The following is a 20,365-nucleotide window of genomic DNA, read 5'->3' as shown; positions in this document are numbered from 1 at the left end:
GTGTTTATGCTATTCGGGCCATATAAACACTATCATAAGCTGAGCCGTGGAGCCTGTTGAAATTATTTTTCCTGTTCCTGTGTGAACTTTTTCCCCCTGAAGTTAGTAATTATCTTATGCTTTCTTTAGTTTTCTATGTGCTTAATAATTTATTGGGGAAGGTTTTTTATGCTCTCATCTTCCTTCAGAGTCTGTCTCCAAGGTGCTTTTTTTTTCCTGTTTGTTTTGCCATCTTTTCTTTCTTCAGATCCTTCGTATTCCTTCTCTGTTGTCTTAGATTTGAGTGAGATATTCAAAAGCTTCTGGAAGCTCTGTGGATGAGGGTGGAGCAGGTCAGTCACAGCTTCACTGTAATGTGACCTGGCTGAACCATTTTCTTGGGGGGCCCCTAATGTTAATGTCTCTGGGTTAGACTCCCAGGAAAGCTTTTCCATTAAACTGCAGGTTGCTACTGTTGAAGGAGTAGGGTAAGGGAAGAAGGCTTGAGATCTCAGCTGTGACTGCTGTCCCCAGTTTTACTTTCTCCAGAGAGGAAAAGTTAAGTCTTCTACTGGAGCAGGAAGGGAATCTGGGGTTGGGAGTTGGGGTCTAATTAGTCTTTCAGCCAGATATATCAAGGCTGCCAGTTCCTGAGCCCTCTGGGGGTTCCGCTGTGTAGGTCATGTTATCTCCTGGCTTTTTTGGCCACCGGCTCAGGGTTCTCGTGTCTGCCTTAGTCATTACCAGTTGTCTCAGTGCTTTCCGACTTCCAGTATTTGCTCTTGTCTCCTGTTTCGTTCTCTTTGCCTTATTGGGTTATATCTCTTTAAAATTCTTTTACTGGAGGGATCAGAGACATAAATTCATGTCTCCTGTCATCAAGTGGATCTTACCCCAGTACTTTTTCTCTTACCATTTCAGTGTGTTACATGATGTTTTAATTCTGTTGGTGTCCTTCACCAGAGGTCATCTGATCAGAGTCCCCGTCCTGGTCCTCCCTCTATCCCCTGACTGCGCAGGGCCTGGCGCAGCGTGTTCTCAAGGAATGAAATGGAATGAATGGACCAACAAATGGATAACAGATAAATGCGTGTCCATTAATCCTTTCCCCGATGCTTTACATGTGAAAATTATTTCCTCCAGCGGGGGTGGTTTTTATGTGTAGACTTTATCCACGCTTGCTGATCTCAACAGGAACTTCCCTGGAAGACACATTTTCTGATAAAATATTGCTTTTGGGATTTTATAGGTCAGGAATCCACACGGATGCAGAAGGCTCGTTTGGATGATCCTCACGAACTGATTGTTATTTCTAATTGCTTTTCAAACATTTCTTAAAAGAGCGAGTGCACAGATGCACAGAGCATACAGAATGATGACGAATACTTTCCCCCACACTAGGGAGACAGTCAAGTGTGAATGTTGTCCCTGAAAGGAGATGAAACAAGAGAAACCTAAGGAAACGGGGTGGGAATTAATAACTAATCTCTTCAAGATGAATGCAAATGAGGTGTTACTGTATTTCTTTAAGAATCAGGAGAGGAAACAGAAAAAGGAAGAAAAAGCAACAAACCTAGGGAAATGCAAATCCAGATGACAATGATATACCCACAAGACTGGCTCCAGTCAAAAAGACAGACAGTAACAATAATAAATGTTGCCCAGGACGTGGGGAAATTAGAATCCTCGTACACTGCTGGTGGTAATGGTGCAGCCACTTTGGAAGACAATCTGGCAGTTCCTTGAAAGGTTAAACTTAGACTTACCACATGTTCTAGCAATTCCACTTCTGGCCGTTTCCCCAAGAGAATTGAGAACATCCATCCATACAGAAACTTGTACATACCAGCCTTATTCCTAATAAGCAAAAAGTGGAAACAACCAAACAAGATGTGGTGTATCCCTGTAATGGAACATTATTCAGCAATACAAGAAAGTAAAGAACCGACACGTGCTACAACATGGCTGAGCCTCAAAAACATAGTAAGTGGTAGAAGCCAGAAGCGGAAGACCACATATTGTGTGGCCCCATTTATATGTCATGAATTATTGCAGATCAAAAAAATAATTAGGAAATTTCACCCTCTGGAGGTTGACGTCATTTTTTCTGCATAAGCTTGATTATTTTTCTCTCTCAAATTTCATTTTTAGGGACTGCATTAACTTTTTATGATGTTTCTTACTTTTATCTTTTAGGCCCCTGGTTTGATATGTACCTAACTGCTCGAGACTCCGTTGTCTTGAACTTTAATCCATTCCTGGCATTCCACCCTGACCCAAAGTCTGAGTATAATGACCAGCTCACCAGGGCAACCAACATGACTGTTTCTGCCCTCCGGTTTCTGAAGACACTTCGGGCTGGTCTTTTGGAGCCAGAGGTTTTCCACTTGAACCCTGCTAAAAGTGACACTGACACCTTCAAGAGACTCATACGCTTTGTGCCTTCCTCCCTGTCCTGGTACGGTGCCTATTTGGTTAATGCGTACCCCCTGGATATGTCCCAGTATTTTCGGCTTTTCAATTCAACTCGTTTACCCAGACCCACTCGGGATGAACTTGTTACTGATGAGAAGGCTAGGCACCTCCTGGTCCTAAGAAAAGGACATTTCTATGTTTTTGATGTCCTGGATCAAGATGGAAACATTGTGAGCGCCTCTGAAATCCAGGCTCATCTGAAGTACATTCTCTCAGACAACAGCCCTGCCCCCGAATTTCCCCTGGCGTATCTGACCACTGAGAACCGAGACGTCTGGGCAGACCTCAGGCAGAAGCTGGTGAGTGGTGGCAATGAGGAGACCCTGAGGAAGGTGGACTCTGCCGTGTTCTGCCTCTGCCTAGATGACTTCCCCATTAAGGGCCTCATCCACTTGTCTCACAGCATGCTGCACAGTGACGGCACAAACCGCTGGTTCGATAAGTCCTTCAACCTCATTATAGCCCAGGACGGCACTGCCGCCATCCACTTCGAGCATGCTTGGGGCGACGGTGTGGCAGTGCTCAGGTTTTTCAATGAAGTGTTCAAAGATAGCACTCAGGCCCCTGCTATCAGCCCACAGAGCCAGCCAGCCCGCACTGACTCTTCTGCTGCCGTGCAAAGACTTAACTTCAAGCTGAACGACGCCTTGAAGACTGGCATCAGCACTGCTAAGGAAAAGTTTGATGCCACCGTGAAAACCCTCACTGTCGACTTCATCCGGTTTTACAGAGGGGGCAAAGAGTTCTTGAAGGAGCAGAAGCTGAGTCCTGACTCGGTAGCTCAGCTGGCCTTCCAGATGGCCTTCCTGCGGCAGTACGGGCAGACGGTGGCCACCTACGAGTCCTGTAGCACTGCCGCATTCAAGCATGGCCGCACCGAGACCATTCGCCCGGCCTCCATCTTCACGAAGAGGTGTTCTGAGGCCTTTGTCAGGGAGCCCTCCCAACACAGTGCTGGAGAGCTTCAGCAGATGATGGCCGAGTGCTCCAAGTACCATGGCCAGCTGACCAAAGAAGCAGCGATGGGTGAGATGGGGGTGGGGAGCCTGCCCTTGGGTCGTGTTGCCTTCAGCTCTGGGGTAAGCCTCAGTAATACTCTCCTCCATATCTGATTTCCACCACTTCACCAGTTCAGTCCATCTGCCAACCCCCAGATGATGATTTTCTACCCAAGCAGTCTAAACAGCCAGATTAGCCATTAGGGATCAGAATGTTCTTTCCTCCTCTGCAAGGATAGAGACATGATTCTCTTTCTATTATTTATTGGTCATCTGACTCACTTCTGGCAGTTCAGGATTTCTAAGTCTGCAGCCCCTCTTACTTTACCTCGCTTGTTGGCTTCCGATAAATAAGCCATCTCAAAAGCTCTTCCCAAATCTTAATGTCATCCTTCCTTTGCGTCTCTGTGGTACAATTTGAGACCTGGAAAGGACCTGGAGGATCACATAGTCCTGTCCTTTCATGCAGCCAAAAGTCCTGGAAGTAAAAGAGATCTCCGAGACATTCTGGTCTCATCCTCCATTTTAGGGGTGGGAAACTGAGGCCACTGGCTCAGCATTACACAACACACGAGCAGTAGAGCTGAGATTAGAGCCCTGGTCAAAACCCTTTCGCTTTTGTTCCAGTGACTCAATCTTGTCTTTTACACTAGACTTAGACTTTGGGTTTTATTTTGGTTTTTGAATTCATAGCTCTTTTCGTTTTTTGTTTTTTTTTTTTGACTGTTTAAGCTGATTCAGTTTCAGAATTTTTTAAAATCATACTTTCATTTTAGGCTCAGCTGCAGAGTTAGTGAGTTGGACGTGTGCGTGCATAAGCAGACAGAGCCTTCTTCCACTCTCAAAGATGCTGTGAAGGGGACTCTGACTACAGAGGGTGGGGGGTTTACTAAGGTCCCTTTCCGTTCTATGATTCTGAGACTCTGGTTTTCTATTTTGTCTCTGGCAGGCCAGGGCTTTGATCGACACTTATTTGCTCTGCGGTACCTGGCAGCAGCCAAGGGGATTGTTCCACCTGAGCTATACCTGGACCCTGCGTATGGGCAGATAAACCACAACATCCTGTCCACGAGCACGCTGAGCAGCCCAGCAGTGAACATCGGGGGCTTTGCCCCTGTGGTCCCTGATGGCTTTGGCATTGGGTATACCGTTCACGACAACTGGATAGGCTGCAACGTCTCCTCCTACCCAGGCCGCAATGCCCGGGAGTTTCTTCAGTGTGTAGAAAAGGCCTTAGAAGACATATTTGATGCCTTAGAAGGCCAATGCATCAAAACTTAGCTTCTGGATGGGTGAAAAGCCTCCATCGCTTCATTGACATGAAAATTGGGACCTATGTAGCCAAAAGGTGCTATTCTGTATATGAAGGAAACAAATCACAAGGTGCCTAAGCAGCCCATGCTGTAAGGCTGGAGCTTTTAAAGTCATGGTTTTAAAGCTAAACATAAAATTGTCAAGTGGAACCAGATCACAACTAAAGAGAATGGGAGATTTCAATTTTAAGGGCATTTGATCAGGAGGGGGGATTTGGAAGGATAACTTAGGTGTATTTATTGTTGAAGCAGAAATAAAATTTAATTGTTGCTTGGAGATGGTTCCTTTTAGTTGTTGTTGTTGTTCAACCTAATTTCCTAAACCCCACAAAGAACTTTCCAGCATTAAGTTCAGGTAATAGTAAGTTCCCACTGACTCCTGGCTCTTGAGGTGAGGTGGGAAGTGCTGTTTCATCCTCCCTATTAACTTCTCTCTCTCCTGGGACATCCTCTCTAAAAATCCTTTTCAATTTTCTAGAAAGTGGTCTGCTGGTGCTTGATTCTGATAGTCCTGTGGCAGTAAAGGGTATTCCTGTGGATTTGGGGAGTACTATTTGACTATTCCAGACAAATGAAGATTTATAATTGGTGTGTATTTATTAATCAGTTGAATCTTGCGTGGTATCTATGGCCTAACGTACACGTGACTATTCTGTACATTTTGCACTTGAAATCTCTGGTTTTGAGTGAACACAGAATTTTTGTTAATCTGTTGAATGCTGCTGTAACATGAAGGGTGTTTGGTTCTGTACTGTCTTGTGTTTTGAAAAGGAAGAGGTTTTGTTTGTGTTTAATTTAAGCTGTGTTTGTGGTGGATTACCCGGGGACTTGATAGCTGGGATTTGAATTCCGGTATGAGCCAGTCACAAAGCACTTCCAATGCATTATCTCACTTAATTCTCCTTACAGTTCATATGAACATGCCTCTACCTCTTCTTAGTCGACTTCACCTGTCCTTCACTCGGTAATCATTTCGTGACTACCCAATAGGTACCAGGTTCCCTGTATTCCGTGGTTTAATCAGAGTGGGACACGTGATAGAGGCCACTACACGTGAACGTCACGTTGTTCTCATCTATGAAGCACCACCGAGAAACCTGAGCCGGAGCTCGGCTGCGTGCGCGTGTCACCCGGAAGCACTAGCCGAGGCCCCGCCCCACCGCTGGTATCGCTGCCGGGGCGCGGCGCATCCTTCCCTCCCGCCCCGTGGTGCCCGCCTTGTGCTTTGGGCCGGGGACGACGCTAGCCGCGTCGTGCACCTGTGCGGTCTGAGGAAATCGTTGACAAGGCAACAGGCAAGTTCAAAGGCAAGTTTAAAACCTATGCTATGTATGGGGCCATTTGCAGGGTGGGTGAGTCAGATGACTCCAATTCTCTGGCCGAGGCCGACGAAGGCGTCGTCTCTGACCCCTCCCTCCAAAATACCTGAACTGGTATCCTGGTTCTACCTGGTTCTACCATGTCTAACCTATATGACAAGTTATTCCGCCTCTCTGGTGTGTGTTCCTCTGTAATTGAGGACAATTCCTATGGCATGGGGATGTAATGAGGACTAGCTATAATGATATAGGCAAAGCACCTGGCAGGTAGTTGAAGCTCAGCCTGTTCTCTTGCTGCTCTGTGATGTCTGTGCTGCTGCTGTTCTGTTCCTTATCGAAGCGTTGACCTCACTTGAATAGAGAGCTCCGCATAGTTGAGCTCTTAAAACCAAAACCTTGATTGAAACTCGCGGGGCGGAGATGTCGTAGTTCATGCATGTGTTCAGGGTGAATGTACCCTTGGGCAGTACACCTTGGGTACATGTAGTTCTTTAAAGGAATCTCTTCTATGGTCTGTCTCCGTGTTCAGCCTTCCTGCTTACAACTTACCCTCCCCCCTTCCTCCTGGTTTTGATTCGTGCTGTGAAGGATTCTGCGGTGGTACCTGGGATGGCAAAAACACTCAGCTATTAAGTCTTAACCCAGTTGGGGCTCATACACAAGTTTTGCACATTTGTAAAGCATTTGGCTGATTTGATCCCCTCAACTGTGGAGTGGACAGAAGTTGCTATCTCTAGTTTACATACAGAAGATGGATAGTTGTGGAATGTAAGGAGGTCACGTGATAAGTGGTAGGATCAGGACAGGCTCTTTTGATTCCTTGTCCAGGGCTCTTTCTATTGTTTCTGTTCATCTCGGCTTCCGGTAATTACATCTTAAACTAGCTGGCCTCCCGACTCAGGAGAACGAACTTTGTCAAATGAATCCGTGCTCCTCCTGACCCTAAAGCCACTTCCATGTGAAGTCTCCCATGTGAGGAGTGGGCTTTGGGAAGTCAGCAAGTTCTGTCCAGGTCGCTTTCTCTCTTCATGACTCTAGAACAAGTGTGGCACATCTCCAGATTCACAGCCAGGCCAGCCTCTCCAGAGATTATCTGCTTCTCATTGAAGTGCCCCCAGGACCCCTAAAGCGAGTTTTGTGGATACCATGTGGCTTTTTTTTTTTAAACAGCTTTATTGAGATATACTTCACATATTATATATTCCACTTATTTAAAATGTATCAATCATTTTAGCATATCCACAGTTGTGCAACCATCACTACAATGCATTTTAAACATTTTCATCCCCCAAAGAAACTCTATACCCATTAGCAATCATTCCCCTTTTCCCTTAACTCCCCCCGCCCCAAATACTAAAACACTAATCTACTTTTTGTCCCTATAGTAATTTTCTTATTTTGGGCATTTCGTATAAATGGAATTATACTATATATGTAAGGCCCTCTGTGGTCGACTTCTTTCACTTAGCATAATGTTTGCAAGGTTTATCCATGTTCTAGTATGTATCAGTACTTATTTTCTTTTTATTGCTGAATACTATTTCAGCATATGAATATACCACATTTTATTTATTCATTCACCAGGTGATGGTCATTTGGGTTCTACTTTTGGCTATTATGAATAATTCTGTGAATATTTATGTATAAGTTTTTGTGTGAACATGTTTTCATTTCTTTTGGGTATGGACCTAGGAGTGGAATTGCTGAGTCACGTAGTAGCTCTGTTTAGTCATTTAAGGAACTGCTAGGGTGTTTTCCAGAGTAGCTGCACCATTTTACATTTCCACCAGCAGAATATGAAGGTTCCAGTTTCTCCACATGCTCACCAACATTTATCATCCGTCTATCTTTTTTGGCCAAATAGCCATTCTGGTGGGGGTGAAGTGGTATCTCATTGTGGTTTCTAATAGCGTATGTTTTAAATTAGAGCACGTCAAACATGCTTTCCAAATCTAGTGACACCTCTCCAATTATCTTCATGCAACACAATGACAAAGACTGGGAGCCAGGATTTGAGGAGGTAGACATGAGACTGAGACAGGTGGTGGATGGAGAAGGTGAGGGAGGTTACGGTGTTGCAAGGTCATCCTGTCCTCCGTCCTCCTACTCCAGCTTTGACCTCTGTTTTAGCCATTAAGGGGCCTGACACATAGTGGGCTGTTGCTGGAGATCGCTGTCTTGTTGCCTCCTGGCCCCCGTACCTATGAAGGTAACTTTGTAGCTCCTCCTGTCAAGAGGTGGAATCAATGTCTTCATTCCTAACTGGCCCTCCTGCCTTTAGACCCCACTCATTCCCTCCAGTCCATTCTCCCTCCTCACTGTAGCCAGTGATTTTTCTCATGTTCAAGCCTGATCATATCTCTGCTTAAAATTCTAAAATGGTTTTTCGTTACCCTGGAAAGAAGTCCATACCCCTTATTGTGACAGCTGAGTCTCTAATGGAGCTGACCCAGCTGATCTTTTCAGCCTCACCTCTCTTAAAGGCTTACACTTCCTCAGGGATGCCATGCCATGCTGTTGCCTCTGCTTGGAACACAACTCCCTCCCTGCCCTTTTGGCCATCGTCTGCTCAACTTTCAGGTTTCAACTAGATTCCATTTCCTTTAGGAAACCTTCCCTCACCCCATCCTCTGAGACTGAATTAGCGCCCCCCCCCGCCCCCCCCCCCCCAGTATGCCTGAAGAGTCTTGGCAGGTTCACCTTTCCCACGGCACTTTTCAGTTTCTGCAACTTTCTCCGTTGTTAGACTGTGGGCAACCAGAGGGGCCTCAGGGCTTGTTAAATATCTGAGAACTGACTGATTATCCCTCTGAAGCCCCGTGCTGGGATTGGCTGTTGCTCTGTCGCAGCAAGCATCTTGAGGCTGAGGGCTCTATCAGGCATCCCCGTGTTCGACAGAGTGCATGGCACGTGGGCCGTGTAGTACGTGCAACAGGATGGTGACTGCTGCCGTAGCTAGAGTTCTGGAGCTGGGCAGAGAGGGTGAACAATAGTGCTTCCAGTTAAATGTGTAGAATGCACTGAAGCAGCCTCTCCGTCCTAATGCTGGGGGAGTACGAAGAGTGGCCGCAAGCTGGCGAGAGCCCAGGTCTGCCAGAGGAGCTAGCTCATGGAATTGATTGCAAATTCATTTCCCTCTCTAGTTATTGTTAAAACGTTGTTATTAGGATATTTCAAAAGGGAGAGAAAAGTTTCTGGTTTTCTCACCGGTTGGCCTTTGACAGTTCAGCTCCCTGTATTTGTCTGTAGTAGTAGCGATGCTTAATTGAGGTGGTAAAATTCCTTGGATTGTCTAGCCCAGTAATTCCTGCCTGGATGCATCAAAACCAGAATTCTGATGTGATAAACTTAGTCTTGTGTAAATCACATGTGAGGCTGAGTCCTCATAATCTTTTCTTCTTGAACACCTCCAGGGATTGGGAGCTCCAGATCTGTGATGTATCACATTCCAACTTTGGACCGACATTAGGAGAGTCTCCTTATGTCGAGCTGAAATCTCTCTCCCTGAAACTCTACACTTGGTGCTAGTTTGCCCCTATGGCGTAGAACTGTCTTTGCCCTTTCCCATATGGGAATCCTTCAGTTCTGTAAAAACTGATCATGTCTGCACCCCACCCCCACACACCTTTCCCAGTGTTTTCTCCTGGATAAACCTCTCCTGTTCTCACACTGTACCTCACAGGAATCATCTCCAGGCCTAGTAAGGTTGCTTTGTAATCGCATTCAAGTGCAGAGCACCAAATGAAACAGCCCCACAGCATGGACTGACCAAGGGGGGGGGCTGCTCTCACCCTGCCCCTTGCCCTTATTTCTTTTGATCTAGCCTGTGACCACTTTTAATTCAATTTGCAGTTGGCATAGGTTGAGCTTATTATGGATTAACCCAAAGCCCACAGGTCTTTCTCACATGTAACTCACCATGTCTGCTGTAAATCTAAGTAATTGGCTTTTATAATCAATAACACCTGGCATTTGTTCTATCTTTTTAGATTGTATCTTTTGGTTCCAAACCAATTCTTTCTAAATAGGAAGCGCTAGGCTCAGAAGAGGGAGCGCTGTAACAGCCATACCTGGGGAATTAGGGCACGGTTAGTTATTCACTGCTGTTTCCGTTTAGGGAGCAACATGTGGGTAGTCGGTCATTAGAGAACAGCCAGACTGTCTGCATTTCTAACCGAGGCGTCACTGCTGTACGTTGCCCCAACATTATCTCCTTTAGTCCCTGCAGCAGCCCACAGCACACCCTGCTGTCAATCAGGGTGTGCTCTGGTGGTCTGGATACATCAGATTCATTCGAGAATGCTTTTATTTTTTTATTTTTATTTTTTAAAGATTATTTATTTATTTGACAGAGAGAGATAGCCAGCGAGAGAGGGAACACAAGCAGGGGGAGTGGGAGAGGAAGAAGCAGGCTCCCAGCGGAGGAGCCTGATGTGGGACTCGATCCCGGAACGCCGGGATCACGCCCTGAGCCGAAGGCAGATGCCCAACGACTGCGCTACCCAGGCGCCCCTCGAGAATGCTTTTAAATAAAAGAAAATCTCAGGTCTTAGCCCAGAGATTCTATTTCAGTAGGAATGAAGTGGGGCCAAGAAATGTCTTTTTCAAAAGTTCTCCCAGTGAGCCAATGCACCTGTTTGGGAGTAACTGTTTTACTTAGTGGGGTTTAGTTGCCTGGCTCCTGAACAGGACAGCTGGGGCCGCACGCACCTTCCTCCCTGTAGAGCTCGCTGCCGCGGAAGCCCGCAGGGAAGACGGCTGAATCCAAGGTCAGATGCACAGTAAGTGTCAGAAGAGTGAAGATGGTCGGCCGGCTTTCTGAAGGCCACGCATGCAGCCTTGTCTGGGGCTCTGGTGGCTAACCAGGGTAAGGGCTCAGCCCAGGGTGACTTGGCTCACAGAGGAATGGGGACAGCGTTGTGAGCTGACAAGGCTGCCTGGCCAGGCTGAGATCCTGGGTGCGTCTGCCCTTCCTGGGAAACAACAGAAATGACTGTTGTACACGAGGATGCAGCTTAATGTTACCCAACCTTCAACTCGTTATTTACCAAAAGCCAAGTTTTTTAAAATGCTATTGAATAAAGAGGGTACCTTTTAAACAGCTGTTCAAGGGTAACGTCTTAGAAGGGCATCCTGAGGACTTTTGTGGAATGTCCAACCAAGACAGTAGGGAACTTAGGACTCAGATGGTCTCCTCTTCCACTTGTCCCTGCGTCCAGCAGCTTTAATTTCCACTACCTGGACAGGAGACCAGTCCTGGACATGGGGCAGGGAACTAGCTTTCCTGGCGATGAGCGGCAGGCCTCAGACATGCCACCACCATTCTAATTTTTATTTAGTAACAGTGTCAGAGCTGAAAGCACCCTTTTTTTGAGATGGAGAAAATGGGGTCCTGAGAGGGACAGTACTTACCCGGTGTTTACAGTGAGCCAGACACTGAGGCCGGGGTTCTTCTACCCCAACATGCTGCTGCACCAAAGCACCCAGGGGAACTAACCTTGGGACAGACTTCCGTATGCAGAGTGAAACACGTCCCAGGATCGTTCACTGCGCACAGCTCAACAGTTGCCCCAGCACCATTTATTGGCGAGTTAAAAATTTCCGTACTGATCTGCACCAGCCCCGTCCTAAACTGGTTTTCATACATGCAGCGGTCTGTCTACTGTCCGCTGGTCTATCACAGCGCCAGTATGGCGCTGGCTTCACTGCCGTTGCTCTGTCACTACATCGTGACATCTGGTAGAGGGGGTCTCCCACCTGTGTCACATCAGATTTCAGAATCAACTTCTGTTAAAAAGTTGAGACTTGGACAAGAACTTTATAAATACATTTGTTGAGAAGGATTATATCAAGTCTTCCTATCCACCGATAATAGTATAGGTCTCCATTTATTTAGGCTTTAACACCTTTCAGCCAAGTTAATAATTTTCTCAAACACTAAGGTCATGAACATTTTTGATAGATTTAACTCCTATTTACTTTGGAGGTATTTTTTTTGTTACTATTATAAATGGTACTTTTTTCTTGATTGACATCTTGCATGTCAGCAGTGTACTGAAATGGAATTTCTTTTTTTTTTTTTAAAGATTTTATTTATTTGACAGAGCGAGACAGCCAGCGAGAGAGGAAACACAAGCAGGAGGAGTGGGAGAGGAAGAAGCAGGCTCATAGCAGAGGAGCCTGATGTGGGGCTCGATCCCGGAACGCCGGGATCATGCCCTGAGCCGAAGGCAGATGCTTAACCGCTGTGCCACCCAGGTGCCCCCGAAATGGAATTTATCAATTTCTATATATTGATCTTAAATCCAGCACCTATTAATGCTTTTGTATTTTTAAGTGGAAAATCACAATCCGTGAAAATGAGCTGTTTCTTCCTTTGATACTTTCCCTTTACTTTATGTTGTCTTAGCGCACTGGGGACCTCACGCACAAGGCAGAGTAGCAGTGATGAAGGGTATCCTCAGCTTACCCTAACCTTGACTGGAATACTTCACACATTTCATTTGCTTTAGGTTTCCTATAAACCACTTTGTGAGGTGAGGGTAGTTCCTTTCTATTCCCAGTCTGCTAAAAGAGTTTCTACAGTTTGTTGTTTTTGTTGTTGAATGGGTATGAAATTTTACTGAACACTTTTTCTGCATCTGTTGACATCATCTGATTTTCCTTTAATCTGTTAATGATTATTTGGGTTCTTCTACCTCTTGAAAAATGAGAAAATAATGTAAAATATAAAGAAAACCTTGAGATCCTTTTATTGCTTCTTTGTGAGCCATAAGAGACTTAAACCCAGAAAGGCTGCTTACTCAGGCTGCTTCCACTTATTTGCTTTCCAGCTGGGCAGTGGACTGGACCCTGGGGTTGACAGCCTGGATAGACCTGCTGGCTGAGGGCGGGCCAGAGAAGCTCTGCTCTGTCAGATGCAGAAAAGAGCAGGTCCGGGGGCCAGGAACACAGGGAACCTAGAGGAAACACGATGTAGATGCTAGACTGGAGAACGGACAAGGTAGGGGTCACTTTACTTCCCTCGGACACAGCCAGCTTTATCTGAAATCTGAGGTAGTACTGTCCCTTCCTAGAGCCCCCCACAACCAGTCTGGAAGTGGGCAGACTTTTTCCCAGTGGGCTTCTCAGAAAATGAAGGTAATCATTTTTACTTCCAAAGAATTTTGGCTCCAGCAGAACACTGGAGAAATAAGGTCTCTCACAACAGGTTTTCCAAATGGTGGGTTCACCAGTGTGAGTGCATGAGCATGTCCTCAGTCCTCACGATCTAACTGCACACCCAGCAACTCGCCCTACTCTGCAGGGGTCTTCAGACCCAGGCGACCAGGCCCACGGACTTACAGGGCCATGACTCCTGTCTTCAGACCTCCCCTGGCCTGTCCAGGGGCAGAACATGGAAGCATGACCACAAAGGTGACAAACCAGGGCCAGCAGGGGCTCCAGGGAACACAGAGGCTGACTTAGCAGAAGGAAGGACTTTGATACTGACGCCCGTGATGGGAGAGGATTGCCCCATCACAGCAGATGGACAAAGACTTGATGACCGTCCAGCAGGAATTTCACAGAGCAGATTCATGCCAGGACTGGACTGCTGCCTCTAAAGTCCCTGCTAGCCCTGGAATATGAAGTGACACCAGCCAGAAATGCCTCGGTTTACTTGAGAGCCAAGGTGGGCAACGTAATGTTTGGCTCAGGACCGTGGGGTGCATGGCATCATGACACAGGCCCGGCTGCCCTTTGCTCCATTGGCCTTGACACCTTAGGTCCTCTGGGTTGACCTACCTGCTCCCCAAGAGCTGGAGAGCCCTCAGAAGCTATGTGTTCCTGCGTCTTCTACAAACTGGATCCTATCCTGTGGGAATGTGCCAGGAAGCAGTCAGAGCCTTCCAACAGGAAGTCCTATTTGTGGAGGGAGTTGCTGTCACCTGACTCTGCCCTCACGCACCAGTGCGGCACAAACAGGGGCTTTATTGGTGGGGCTTGGGAAGCTGTGACACAGCCCAGTAGGCAGGCTGTGAGGGCTTGGATAGCTTCCAGGAGACAAGGGATGAGGGGACTAGCCTCAGTGGGCTCTGCTGCTCGGGGCACATTGTCCCTTCTCAGTTGAAGCAAGTGGGCAGGAAGAAGGTTCAGCACTTCACAAACTGGTGAGTGACCTCGTAGATTCCCACAGATTCCTGAGCTTTTTCGTCATAGTCAGTCCAGTCCTGTGGGGAAAAAATGGCCCTGTCAGTCTCGTGATGGCTTAGGACGGTAGGGACAATGGCACTCTGGGACTTTATAGGCCCAGTTCAGGCTCTTACTGAGATATTCATGAATATGTATGACCTAGAAGAGAGCTAGAGTACATTCTGGGCAAGTCACTTAACTTCTCAGAGCCTCAGTTCTGCCCTCTATTAAAAAAAGGGACAATAACATGTTGAATTTTGAAAGAAGCAAGTGAGGAAACCCAGACAGAAGTACTTAGCATAGTGTCAGGCACCAAAAAGAGCTCAGTCAATTCCAGCTATTGTTATGAGGTGCTGTGCAAACTCAAGGAGGTTTTAGTTCTCCTTTTGAAGCCTGACCACAAGGCTTATGTGAGGTAGTAACACGTTCACTAATACAATTGATTTTCATTATTCATGGTAGTTATAAGTCTACAAAACCACCACAGTCACTGAATTAGTAAATAGTGAACCGCCACTCCCAGGGGAAACACAGGGTTAGGTTCTTGGAAATCTCTGATCACATTTTCTTCAACCAATCAATATGCAAACTTGTTTTGGGTAGGTTTCTGTGTAGAAAGATCTTATATATAGTTGATTCATTAATACTGAACTCCTAGCCAACAGCACTGGAACGCCTACGCGAAGCTTAGCTAACATGTGTTCTCTCCGTCAGGCATATCCCGGCCTTCTCGCTTGTGGAACACTGGGGAGCACTTCAGCACTACACTTGGGGCCATTTAAACAGCAAAATCACCAACAAAAATAAAACAAATGTGGAGTCAGCTTTCTCTTGATCTTTGTTCATCGAAAGGAAAGGATAATCCCCACCAGGTACCTTATACCACCCCGCCAGGCCCCAAGTCCTGTACCTTCTCCTGCAGATTAATATCACTGAAGACTGTCCCCGATTCCACACCCTCAGCAGCAAACCCAGCCTGTAGGTGACAGGAAGGCGCGGTTAGTCTGGGGGAAAGGAGGCACTGGTCTGGCCTGTAAGGCCTGGCCAGGGATTCACAGCACCCGTGGGTTGGGAGGACGGAGATGCAGTGCGAGCTCCTGTTCTGGAATAACTACTGCACTTTTTGGCCTGGCAGCTTTCCCAGGACTACAGTGGTTCCTCTAAACCAGAGCCCTGGGCCAGAGGCAGGAGGTATGGGGTAAACCTTTCCACTATCCCCGAGTTCCTAAAAGATCCTGGGCATGTCATTCTCCTCTCTGGACCTTAGTTTTCTTGTTTAGGAAACGGGGATGAGAATGCTGTTTTTTCTCCCTGCCTCACAGATTTGTCATGAGGTGGAAAAGCTGCATAAAGTGGGGTGAGTGCTGGCTCTGGAGTCAGATAGACCTGCATTCAAAGGACAGTTGCAGTGCTTACTGTCACCCGGGCCAAGATGCAAAATCTCTGAAGTTCTTTCCTTGTCCAAAAAATAGGATGAGTAACTTCACATGGTACTGTGAGGGTTAAATGAAGTAATATGTAAACATGACCAGCACAGTCCAACATACAGCAGGTGCTCAATAACTAACAGTTATTATCCTTAAAGAGGAGGAGTCCTAGTCCACGGTCTCTGGATGAAGCAAAGTTCTGTGGTTACTTCCTATATGCCCTCCCCGAAGATACAGGTTACGCACCTGGGGCTGGAAATCAACTGGTTCAAGGCCTCGGCATTCAAACTCTACGACTGTCTTGAACTTCTCGTTGTCTTCAGCCTAGAAAAGAAGTGTGTTGAGTATGTCCCACAGAATGGGACTCGGGAGCAACTCCTCTTCTGGAAGAAGCCTGCACTGGGCACCTGTTCCTCATGAGACCTTCCTGGACACAGTTGCGGCAGGAGAAAGACTGTTCTGGAGTCAGCCTGCCTGGATATGCGCTCAGACAGCTCTACCTCTCTTCCCAGCTGGGCCCAAAATTGTCAGATTGGGCTGAGGACCCCGCTGCAGGTTTGCTGTGAAAATCTGAACTACGTGGAAGTGCCCCGCTGTAGCACCCGATACTATGCTCGATAAATGGCAGATAAAATTATCAAAATAAAAAATATGAACAAGAATGTTAGGCTATAAAGTCTCCAGATCTTCCCAATGGCCCAGGATGCTGACCCGCAGCCTTTGGCTACGCCTCTGCCGTGCTATGAGGCCGGAGGCTGACTTACGAGCCTTTGAAATGGGCTTTTGATGTGGAAGAGGCACCTCTGAGGGGGCTGGTATAATGAGGGATTCATGCCTGCCTGACCCATGGGTCCAGAGATGCCAAGCACCACGCCCCACATTCAGTCTCACTCTGTCCTTCACGCTACAGTCCTTTCCCACACACCGATCACGTGCCTGGCACGGACGAGGCACTCTGTTGGCCCGGGTTTGCTTTATGTTTGCTGGTGTGTCTCACCTACTGCATATCATTACTCGAAAGCAAGTCCTGGCAACTTCTCCCTTTAACTTCAGGATGAAGCTGAGAATTTGACATAAATCAGACATGTTACAAAAATACTAAGTAAGGTGGGCCCCTGCGTGGCTCCGTCAGTTAAGTGTCTGACTTCAGCTCATGTCATCACTTTGGGGTCCTGGGACTGAGCCCTGTGTTGGGCTGCGGCTCAGTGGGGAATCTGCTTCTCCCTCTCCCCCTCCCTTTGCCACTCCCCCTGCTCATGCTCTCTCATATAAATAAATAAAATCTTAAAAAAAAAAAAAAAGGAATGGGTGAATACAAGTAACTACACTTTAAACAAAGAGATGCAAAGCGCACACTCCCTCCCTCCCCTTTGGACCAGTGTTACACAGTAACGTACAACTAGCGAATGTCAACATCAGGGTGCTAGAGAAGGCTCACGAGCCCCCCGGTGCAGACAAGGCAAGCGCTCCCAGTGATGGGAACTGAGTGGACAGGTTGGGCAGAGGTTCCCTGAGCTCCCACAGCCCAGTGCGTATTAGAGAAGACATTGTAACAGCCTGTTTACGAATCTTCTTCCTACCAGGCACTCGGCCAATATATGCTGAATCAGTGAACAAGTGAGTACATGAATGAATGTCCCACAGCAAGTCACTCTGGTGCAGGACAGCAAGAACTCTAGAACCCAGGCCTCCTAGCTCCCAGCTTAGATTTAATCCCACCACACCTGCCACCACAGCAGGAAACTTACATTGTAAGATTGGATGGTGCTGCGCAAAATCTCTGAAACATAAAAAGACAAAGTTGACTTGAGTCCATACTCTGCCCCCATCCCTGTGCCCAGATGTGGCTCTGGGAAGAAGAGTCGGCTGCCACAGCCCGGGCACCTTAGGCCTGGGTCCACCCACAGTAACATGAGCCTGCTTTTGGTCTGGTACCAGGAAGACGTAGCCCCAGTTGGCAGAGCTCAGGATCCGTGGCCTGACCTACCGATGGAGTTTTCCCTTGCACACAGCTTGCACTTCTGGACCATGGAGGCGCTGCCACGACCTCCCTTCAGTGCCACACTGTCCTGGCAAGGGTAAACAGAATCTCTAGTCACACGTTAATTAGACATGATCCTGTCTACCACTTATTAGACAGGTGAAGAGACCAAGACCCAAACAGGGAGTACCATCTGCTAGGACAAGAATCCTGGGGAGTTTCTTGAGACTGAGAAAGGGACTCCCCTTGATTTTGAACTCTGCCTCGCATTCCAAAGAAGCCTGTTCTTCCCAGTGTTGACCATACTAATGGCTGCCCTTCCAAACCACAAAAAGCAGAGTCCAAAGACATGAGAGATTAGGGCCACAGGTTCCCTCCCCAAATCCCTGCCCAGAGGCCTATGTGTGTGTGCGTGTGGGTATGGTGGTAGGGGGAGTAGTTACCATCAGCCGAATATACTGCCACTTCTCTGAAATCTCACCACAGTTGCCACATTTCATCTTGGGGGAGGAAAAAGAGGGTTAGTAAAGTAGTTGGCTCAGCTGGACACACAGGGGAAGGGCAAGAAAAGTGTGACGTAGGCAGGCTCAACCTACCTTCCTGTCCACAATTTCACCTCATCGTTACAACCAGCCCCACCAAGGACATAACCGAAATTTCTCGCTGGGCAAAGAACAGGTCAAGTGTGTCTCCTGCTGGTGTGCCCGCCCTCCTCTAAGAAGTACCCTGTCTGGCTGGAAATTCAAGAAATGGTCTCAACAACTCCCACCCTCACCCCTTGTTGGGTCTGCAGCTTCCCTTATGTTCTCACAGGCCTCCTAGGTTCTTAGAAAAAGTACTTACCACTGTTACCCTATTTCTCTGTCTACTCTGCTAAACTCTGTGCTTTTTGAAGTGGAAGAACATTAATTCCTCAAATAAGCGCTGGTACTCGAGCTTCCAAATATTTGGTAGTAAAGGTGGCCAGAAAGCTTCCTAAAAGGGACAGAACTTTTTCCAGGTTCTGAAGGATGCTGGGGTTTAGACGAAGAGGGAAATAGAGCAGAAGCTCTGAAATCTGGGAGAGTGAAGGGCCTCACACTGCTAGGTAAGAGGGGGGACTCTGTAGACCAAGCCACCAGAGTACCAGATTCATCAGTATGGGATGGGGAGGGATGGGGGAAGCCACGATCAAAATTAAAACGATTTCACGATAAATAAAATCTAATCATCAAATTGAAGGGGAAATTCCCCTCCTTACTAAACAATCCCAAGATCCCTTCAGGTAGTCTTTCGTTTAGTATTTACACAACAAGAAATATTTCACGGAGGAAAAATTACAAAAGGAATTCCAAGACATTACTAATTAAGAATTAAACCAATACATTTAGAAAAATGAACAGGGGCGCCTGGGTGGCTCAGTCGTTAAGCGTCTGCCTAAGGCTCAGGGCATGATCCTGGCCTTCCGGGATCGAGCCCCACATGAGGCTCCTCCGCTGGGAGCCTGCTTCTTCCTCTCCCACTCCCCCTGCCTGTGCTCCCTGTCTCTCTGGCTGTCTCTCTCTCTGTCAAATAAATAAATAAAATAAAATCTTAAAAAAAAAAAAGTGAATAAATCCTATTCAGGAAAAAAACATTTAACGGTTATACATTTCCAATCTTGCTGGAGACAAAGCTCCCCTTGGAAACAGACTCTGGGTCGGGAAAGCTTTCCCTGGGCCCCGGCCCATAGCGCCCTGCCCACTTCCGGAGTCGCTCCCCCACCCGGAACCTCGCGGCGCCTACAGCCCCTCCGATGCCCCTCCCCTCTCCCGCCTAGGGTCCCGCCCCTCCAGCCGCACCTTTAGGTACCACCGGAAGTCCTCACCCAAGGGGCGGAGGTTGGTGACATTCTCCAGCGTGGCTTTGAGCTGCAGCGCAATTTTCTGCGGAGAGGGAGGGCCAGAGCACGTGCATCGACCGCGCCTGCGCAGCCCTAACTAGCCCCGGCCCCGCCCCTCCTGGATGCGTGCTCTGCCTCCCCGCTCCTTCTCAGCGCAAGCCCACTTCTCTCATTCCCTTCTGGCACGAATTCCCGCCTCCCAGATCCTCGCCACCTCCCCGTCCCTGCCCCGTCGGCAGTTTGTCTGCGCCTCACCCCCATAGTGGCTCGGATCGGCCCGACCCGGCCCGTCGAGAGCTGCGGCCCCTACTTTCCGACCCGTCGTAAACGGTGGGCGCGGCCAGCGCACCGTGTGCGGACCTCCGGCGTGCGTCAGACGGGGCGGGGCCTTCAGACGCCGCTGCTTGCCTCGCGCGCTGGGGTTTTTTTTTTCTTCCGTTAGGAGGAGCGGTCGCGGTATCTTGAGTGCTCAATCAGCCTGAGCTCAGACCTGCGGAAGCCTGCTTCCAGATATTTGCTGAACGCCGATCTCGTGCCGGCAGTATGCTAGTCTGAGGGATACCGTAGCAAACACGATAGTGCCTGCGCGAAACCTCTGCTAGGGCTTCCTTCTGCCCCTCAGTTCTCTTTCCTGTCTCTTCACTACTCGGTCTTCTCTCACCCAACAACCGCCTGGTCCCTGCTCCCTTCTGAGGCCTCTTAGATCGCGTCGGTTTCGCCTGCCCCGCGGCCAGCTTCGCAGATTTGGGGGATGGGGCCTTCTCTAAACCGCTCTTTCTCTTTCCCCCGGGAGACCTGCTTTCAGAGGGTTACCCCACGTACACGTCTCGCTGCAGTCCC

At 47.9% G+C, this 20,365-nt stretch overlaps 2 protein-coding genes across 5 annotated transcripts in view; one reads left to right on the top strand and one right to left on the bottom strand.

Annotated features, from left to right (window-relative positions):
- Positions 1 to 5,042, top strand: part of CPT2 (carnitine palmitoyltransferase 2) — a 45,808-nt gene extending 40,766 nt beyond the window's left edge. For all 3 annotated transcript variants that reach the window (XM_057310777.1, XM_026498063.4, XM_044383855.3), the window contains 2 exons: positions 2,176 to 3,480; positions 4,402 to 5,042. In XM_057310777.1, coding sequence (XP_057166760.1) covers positions 2,176 to 3,480; positions 4,402 to 4,733 — 1,637 coding nt within the window. In that variant the 3' untranslated portion in view covers positions 4,734 to 5,042. The remainder of the gene's footprint in view (positions 1 to 2,175; positions 3,481 to 4,401) is intronic.
- A 7,107-nt stretch (positions 5,043 to 12,149) lies between these two features.
- Positions 12,150 to 19,971, bottom strand: CZIB (CXXC motif containing zinc binding protein). 2 transcript variants are annotated; one of them, XM_026498061.3, is made up of 8 exons: positions 19,781 to 19,971; positions 19,511 to 19,568; positions 18,108 to 18,164; positions 17,671 to 17,752; positions 17,432 to 17,463; positions 15,930 to 16,007; positions 15,167 to 15,232; positions 12,150 to 14,294 (listed from the first exon to the last, which is right to left on the bottom strand). In XM_026498061.3, exons 2-8 carry the CDS (start codon positions 19,532 to 19,534, stop codon positions 14,217 to 14,219), a joined length of 417 nt encoding a protein of 138 aa, XP_026353846.1. In that variant the 5' UTR covers positions 19,535 to 19,568; positions 19,781 to 19,971; the 3' UTR covers positions 12,150 to 14,216. The 2 variants fall into 2 exon arrangements, with proteins under 2 accessions (XP_026353846.1, XP_026353844.1); XM_026498059.4 differs by having other exon boundaries at positions 19,485 to 19,568; positions 19,781 to 19,903.
- Positions 19,972 to 20,365: the final 394 nt, after the last annotated feature.

Source organism: Ursus arctos, unplaced genomic scaffold (genome assembly GCF_023065955.2).
Source record: "Ursus arctos isolate Adak ecotype North America unplaced genomic scaffold, UrsArc2.0 scaffold_12, whole genome shotgun sequence".
NCBI lineage: Eukaryota > Metazoa > Chordata > Mammalia > Carnivora > Ursidae > Ursus > Ursus arctos.
The sequence above is the reverse complement of the archived record's forward strand: the minus strand, read 5'-3'. Positions and strand labels throughout refer to the sequence as shown.